This window comes from Cynocephalus volans, chromosome 4 (assembly GCF_027409185.1).
Source record: "Cynocephalus volans isolate mCynVol1 chromosome 4, mCynVol1.pri, whole genome shotgun sequence".
NCBI lineage: Eukaryota > Metazoa > Chordata > Mammalia > Dermoptera > Cynocephalidae > Cynocephalus > Cynocephalus volans.
In genome coordinates, this window is record NC_084463.1 from 107,280,278 (window position 1) to 107,288,193 (window position 7,916).

Sequence of the window (7,916 nt, forward strand, 5' to 3'; positions counted from 1 at the left end):
ATGTTCCTCATATTTTTACAGAATTTTTATGGGAATCTTTTTTTTCTTCCAGCTTGCCCATTCTTGAAAGAGAAGTATGTGACACACACACACTCTCCTTGGACACAATCACTTTCTACTTAGTTGTAATACAGTACTCCTCTCAGATCTTAATTTCTGTGTCGGTGGATTTTTTGGGTACTGACAACCAATTGTCAATTATAGCTTTGTTGGACTGAATAGGAATCTCCTAAGGTTGTTTCCCATAATCTCATTGGCAAAAAAAGAGTAATTATTATGTAATTAGAAGTACTCAACAGTACTTACATTGAGAGGGTAAAAAAAGTGTGTTATAATGACCACCCCCTATAGGCGTCATTCCCATGCATTCCCCCATGTCTCTTTATACTTTTTTCACTGCATACTCTGTCAAATTGTTTTCGAAGTACAGTCCTTAAATGCATGCAGAAAGGTAAGTCCTAATTTAGGCAGTACACGAAGAAGATGAAAACAATGAATCTTTGCTGAAGGAAGACATATAATGGGGATACATGGAAATCTCTCCTGTTTTTCCATCTGACTCCACTCTGTTGCCTCAGGACCTCTATTACTTAACCCCATTAAGAAAAGAATTAAGCATGAGGCAGAAAATGAGTGTGTGTGGAAATGACCAGATTTGTTTTAGGAAATACAGTAACAAAGCAGAAAATGAATAATAAGAAAGAACAAGAGTAGGGAAGGATGAGCTATTGCCCATGTCAGAGCTCAGGCTCTGGGCATTCTTCCTTGTGTCTTTATTTTATTCTTAGACAACACAATGCCCTTCCTCTTCCATCTGAGATCCTCACCTTGCCTCTTTCCCTGACACTAAGGAGGAATCTGAAGTCTCTCCATAACAACAGCTGGGGACTTATGCCTACCCCATGGCTCCAGGAAACTGGACAGGAGTGAGTGAGTTCATCCTCATGAGCTTCTCTTCCCTGCCTGCTGAAATACAGTCGCTGCTCTTCCTGACATTTCTCATCATCTACCTGGTCACCCTGATGGGAAACAGCCTCATCATTCTGGTTACCTTGGCTGACCCCATGCTGCACAGTCCCATGTACTTCTTCCTCAGGAACTTGTCCTTCTTGGAGACTGGCTTCAACCTCGTCATTGTGCCCAAAATGCTGAGGACCCTGCTTGCCCGGGACACATCCATCTCCTTCCTTGGTTGTGCCACTCAGATGTATTTCTTCTTCTTCTTTGGGGTGGCTGAATGCTTCCTCCTGGCCACCATGGCATATGACCGCTACGTGGCCATCTGCAGTCCCTTGCACTACCCAGTCATCATGAACCAAAAGACATGTGCCAAACTGGCTGCCGCCTCCTGGTTTCCGGGCTTTCCCGTAGCTACTGTGCAGACCACATGGCTCTTCAGCTTTCCATTTTGTGGCCCCAACAAGGTGAACCACTTCTTCTGTGACAGCCCACCTGTGCTGAGGCTGGTCTGTGCAGACACAGCACTGTTTGAGATCTATGCCATTGTCGGAACCATTCTGGTAGTCATGATACCCTGCCTGCTGATCTTCTGTTCCTACACTCGCATTGCTGCTGCCATCCTCAAGATTCCATCAGCAAAGGGGAAGCATAAAGCCTTCTCTACCTGCTCCTCCCACCTCCTTGTTGTCTCCCTTTTCTATGTATCTTCAAGCCTCACTTATTTTCGGCCTAAGTCCAATAATTCTCCTGAGAGCAAGAAGCTGCTATCATTGTCCTATACTGTTGTGACTCCCATGTTGAACCCCATCATCTACAGCCTGAGAAATAATGAGGTGAAGAACGCCCTCAGCCGGACCTTCCATAAGGCCACAGCCCTCAGAAGCTGTATCCCATAGACATTTTCTCTGCCTCTCTTTACATCTCTATTGGAACAAAACTCAGCTGCTGAAATAGCTGTTGGAAAGCTCAGTGGAGAGAGGAGCACAGAGGTAGTTTAGAGCTATCATCACCATCTGTCCTCTACTTGCCCATTATAAATATCCATCTTTTTTCATAATGGTTCAATTGACCTATTTTTTTTTTTTTTTTTTTTGCGCCAGTCCATTCTAGGTATTGACTTTGCTAATATGCACCGATGAGACATACATTATGGACAGTATGAAACTGCTTGTAATGTGAACTTGAGGACACACAAAGGGAAATAAAGTAGAAAGCATGAAAAGTCATTTTGCTGTTTTATATTGCTTTGGAAAAGTCTGATTCCATTCAGTAGGGAAAAAACCCTCATAAACCCTCTAGTCCACAATTCTTCTTACGTTTCATTTTGCACACCCTTGAGCTAGTGTTGCCTAAATTGGTTGATACTTACCATGCCTAGAGGAAAGTGGGTCACTATCCTCATGCATATTCTTTTATTCACAAAAGCCTTAATCGGCTCCTTCCTCAGGCTATTTTTTTCCCATGTAGAGTGACCTGCATTTTTTCAATTTTCTCTCAACTCCATTTTCAGATTCTTAAGCCTTGCTGAAGTAATTTCAAATTTTTACAAAAATTTTAATCATGGTATGGCTTTCTTCAAGCCTTACAATGGATCTTAGCTGACTCCAACATAGGTCCTTCTTACAACTCTATCATATTTTGTTTAGTGTCTTCAAATTTTTAATTTTGTATTTGTTAATGTGAAAATACAAAAGACCATAAAGCACAATTACTGCCATATAAAGCTAATAATTCCTTCAGAAATAAAAATCATGAAAGAAAAAAACCAGGAAGTTCTGAAATAATGGAATCTAATGAAACATAAAGGGACCTTGCCTAAATTCATATCCCACTCTGCCATTTTCTAATTGGGAGACCTTGGGAAAGTCAGTTAAACTCTTTTTGCTTTTTTCTTCATCAGTAAAATGGTGCAAATACCAATAGTATTTATCTGATAGGTCTGTTTTTATGAGTAAATTATGAAATGCAAAGTATTTAAGACAGCTCTGAGCATATCACAAACCCAGATATAGGTATTTGCTCTTAGCAACTACTTCATCTGAATCCCTCGTTTTAGACCTAAGGAAAGCAGAGTTCAAAGACATTTGGTATTACATAGTTGGAACTCAAATTCAGGTGCCTTGAATCTTAGTCTGTAGTTTTTTCAGGACCATGCAATGCATAGCTAATTAAGTTATTAATTCAGATTCAGAGTTTAAAAAATACATTTTATTATATCAGAATGAGAGATACATGAGCAGGCATTAATATATGTGAAAAGGATATGAGGAACTTAAATTTAATTCAGCTTTAAGCCACATTAATAGAAATATAACTAGATTTGAAAAAATTAACCAACAAATAGCTTCACACATTTCATAATGATTAGACCACAGTTGGAATATCCTTCATTTAACACATACATTGGTAAACCAGAAGACTAGATAGTTTTATAAAATGATAAGCAGGCTGTTTAGAGACCTTGAGACAAGTTTAAGTGAAAAAAAATGAACAACTTTTTATTTTGAGGAGAATTTATGATGTCACTGTCTTCAGAATTTGAATAACTAACAGAGAAGAGGATATAAAGCTCTCAGTGTTGTCTGAGTTCAAGGATAGGATTAATAAGTAGAAATTAATAGAAAGATATCTCATTACTTTTAGAGCAAATTTCTATGCCCAACACTGTGGAAGAAAAAGTTTGGTTAATTTTCTCGTTTCTGTATTGACTGGGCTATGAATCTGTTAATCTTAACACTTGAGATAGAAACACCTAAAAATTGAAACTATTTATTCACTCCGGAACTAGAAACTAGGATAGACTACCATACTGTACTCAGGGGTTGATCTCACTTCCTTTTCCTCAACACACAAGATTGTGTAACCTAAACTAGACCCATGCAGAAACATAAAACAACTGTCTCAGTTCATCAGCTCCTTGAAACAAATACTGAAGTTCCAAGGTCCAACACTACATTGCTGCAACATCCTTTCTCTTCCATAAACAGACACAACTTTTAGTGATAAAGAGATCAATTCATCAAGTAGGTATAACCAACCTAAATGTGTATGCAACTAAGAAGAGAGCTTCAAGGTATAGAGGAACAACTGATAGGACTGAAATGGAAAACAAATAAATCAATAAATACAGTGGGAGATTTCTACCCTTATTTCTCATTAATCAGTAGAACAAATAGAGAGAAAAATCAATAAGCATTTAAGAGACTTGAGCAACACTAACAATGAACTAGCCCCAAGTGGCATTAATAGAGAACACCATGCAACAAGGGCCCTACATCACTTTTTAATTTCAAATTCAATTATTTTTAAATTCAATCATGCATTGCTAATGTATAGAAATACAGTAGATTTTTAAATTTTGACGTGTATCCTATGATCTTGCTTAGCTTACTTACTAGTTTTCATAACTTTTTTTGTATACCTTCTAGGATTTTCTACATAGATAATTATGTCATGTGCTAATATAGCATTATTCTTTCTCTCCAATCACTATGTATTTTCTTATTCTTGCCTAATTGCACTATGTAGATTACCTAGTGTTATGTTGAATACATCCTTGCCTTGTTTACTCATTGCAAGAAATGCTGAAAAATTGGAGACACATTACTCTACAGAAAGGTTATACCAGTCTATATTCTTATGAGTCATAGTTACGTCTCATTTCATATACCCTTGTCAAAATATTTGTTGTCAAATCCTCGAATATTTGCCAATGTGATGGCTGAAAAATGTTATCTCCCTCCAGTTTTTCATTTTATATATTTTACCACCTTTTCATGTTTAAAAGTCATTTTACTCATTTATTTTTATTTGCTCTATCTATATCCTTTGTGTACGATTCTATCAGATGACGAATCTTTGTTAATACTGATTTATTGTGATTCTTTATGTAATAGGAAGATCAAACTGGTAAGGTAGTTATTCAGAAAATTGGCCTTCATCAAGTCCTAGAGCAATGTGGATGTACTAAGCAATATTTAAATAAGTGGTCTCACACATATGCAATTTAAAGTTGCCATGGAGGGAAGAAAAGGAATACTAAGACAAATAATGACTAAGGACAATTTCAGGGGCTTCCTGAGTGGAAATATTTAAGCTATTTCCTGCAATTAGGTTAAGAGGTAGAAAAATGGCACTCAGGACTAAGGAATATCACAAAAGTTTCAGGTGAGGAAGAATTTGGTGCATTACAAAAGTACAAGTAAACCTATTTTTGCTGAAATGTTGTAAATATGGGAAAGAGAGGTGAAAGTTGGTTTGATAAATAGGCAGAGGTCAAATTATACAGGAATTCTTTTTGAATATTTCAAAGCTTTTATAGTTTATCCTCCATATGATGGGCAACCATTGAAACATTTTGAGCAAGAGTGGAAAAAGGAAGACTACTACAGTGGTGATTTAGTTTAGGATGATAGCAGTAATGATGACAGTACAAATTCTAAATGCATTTGGAATATAATATTAAGATGACTTGGTAAGGTAGACTGAATGTGGCAATTGAGAAAATAGGAGATATCAAAGATTAAACCGACATTTCCAGCCTAAGCAACCAGGTTGATAGAAGTCTCCTCTACTGAGATGGCAAAGGACAGAGGAAGAGCCTAACTGGTGGTAGGGGCATGGCAGGGAGAGAGAATTAGGGAATTCAGTTTCTAGTTCATCAGAGAGGTCAGTTTTGCCTATGTGCATGAATGTCACGGTTTAATCCATCAAAATACATACTAGAAAACACAGTTAAACCACTCAAATAGATACTGAGCATGACTCAGACCTTGTGGTCCAGTGGTGAGACAGAAATAGAAAATATAATTAGGATCCTGAGTAAGAACACATGTGTAATGATTAGAAGTGATAGCCGAGAAAGAGTGTAAGAGGAAAGGAGGGCACAGGTTTTAGATCGTGTGTGGAAAGGAATTCTAAGAAAAGCAGTATTTCAAAAAATGAGGAGGCCAAACCATCATGGTGCATACTATAACATGGGGCATGCAACAGGGGTTGGCAAACTTTTTCTGTAAAGGGGCAGATAGTAAATATTTAAGCTTCATGGGCCAAGAATCAAACTCAAGAAAATTTTGTAGGTAATTATATAACAAAGGATAAAATAAATGTTCACAAACTTTTGTTGATGTAACCCATGAATATTCATAGCCAATAAAAAAAATTAAAATGTCATTCCATAAAGAAATAATAAAATAAAATAATACTAACTGAGTACAATTTGTTTGTAATACAGGTCTACTAATGAGAAGAGTGAGCTTCATTTTGGGGGGAATAACATTTCACTTAATTGAGGATCAAAGTTAGTGTTCCCTTTCATCAAAATTGATTGCAAATGTTCACCTGTTAGTGCTGATCTGTGATGAGATTTTACATACTTAATCTTTGAAAATGTCTTCCAGAATAATACATACTTCCAATTATTGTATAGATTGAGCATATGCAATATGATTTTAATTAAGTATATTTTTCCTTTGAAGACATTTATACTTCTATCATATTCTTTGATATTTGCTGTTAGTATGGCATTACATTGCAGATTAATCATTTTCAATTGAAGGTTAGATGGAAGCTTCTCAATTCCATAGTTAATGTACTATGAAATATAGAAATCTCTTTTACTGTGGCGTCAGGTCTAAAAAACTCCACTGGAATTCTGATTTGAGCTTAGAATATATTGCTGCAAATTTGCGTAAGAATGGAGATCTCACTTCTTGTTTTAAATCTGACAGCATGGGAAATGTGTAAAACAGCTTGATATGACTTATGACTCAAATGTTAGTTGTCATCTAAATGATCTTACCACTGAATGAGTTTCACACATGAGTACTGTTTTGCCTTGTATTTTTCAGTTGAATTCATTAAGAAACAATATCAAGTCTGTATCCAAATATTATTTTCAAAGCCATTTATTATTTAATAATACTGATTGGGAAAGGTTCTTTTTGCTCAGAAAAATTTTAATCTTGGCCCTGCACTCAAAAAATTGCAATAAAACTATACCATTGCTAAGCTATCAAATTGTTCTGTGTTGGGGCAATTCAGAATTTTCAGCCTCTACTTCTGACAAATTTCACACAACTGATAATATTCATGAACACCAAAGCAAATGAAGTTCACTACTGATACCACCTGTTCAACAACAAATGATAGATTCAAATATTTTCTTTTAAGTACTCTATGATGAAAAATACAATGAATAACCACAGGTTTTAAATACTTTACATTTTTGAGAACTTTGCAAGATATTTCAATTAAGCTTTTTTCTGCTCCACCTATACTTTTAACATCATCAGTTGTAATACATCTTAACAAATTTCACATCAAGTTGTACTCAATTTGTGTTTCCTCAACTTCTTTGAACATTATTCTTGCCTCAGTTTGTTCCATGAAGAGGCTAATTCTTCAGTCACTTCAAATTTGTTGTGAAAATATCCATACTACCCAAATGCAATACCATCAAAATGCCAATGACATTCTTCACAGAAATAGAAAAACTAACCCTAACATTCATATGGAACAACAAAAGACCCCAAATAATCAAAGCAATCCTGAGCAAAAATTAGTAAAGCTGGAGACATTACACTACCTGACTCCAAATTATACTACAAAGCTATATTAACCAGAATAGCACGGCATAAAAACAGACATATGGACCAATGGAATAGAATAAAGAACCTAGAAATCAATCCACGTATTTACAGCCAACTAATTTTTGACAAAGGCACCAAGAACATACACTGGTGAAAGGACACCTCTTCAATAAATGGTGCTGGGAAAACTGGACATCCATATGTAGAATAGACCTGTACCTCTCACCATATACCAAAATCAACTCAAAATGAATTAAAGACTTACAAGACATGAAGCTATAAAACTCCTAAAAGAAAACATAGGGGAAACACTTCAGGAAGTAGGACTGGGCAAAGACTTTATGAATATGACCCCAAAATTACAGA

General features: G+C 36.0%; 1 protein-coding gene across 1 annotated transcript; it reads left to right on the forward strand.

The window, feature by feature from the left end:
* The first annotated feature begins 902 nt into the window (after nucleotides 1-902).
* LOC134375778 (olfactory receptor 10A5) lies at nucleotides 903-1,856 on the forward strand. The gene has a single exon (XM_063094486.1). It carries the CDS (start codon nucleotides 903-905, stop codon nucleotides 1,854-1,856), a length of 954 nt encoding a protein of 317 aa, XP_062950556.1.
* The last annotated feature ends 6,060 nt before the right edge of the window (nucleotides 1,857-7,916 follow it).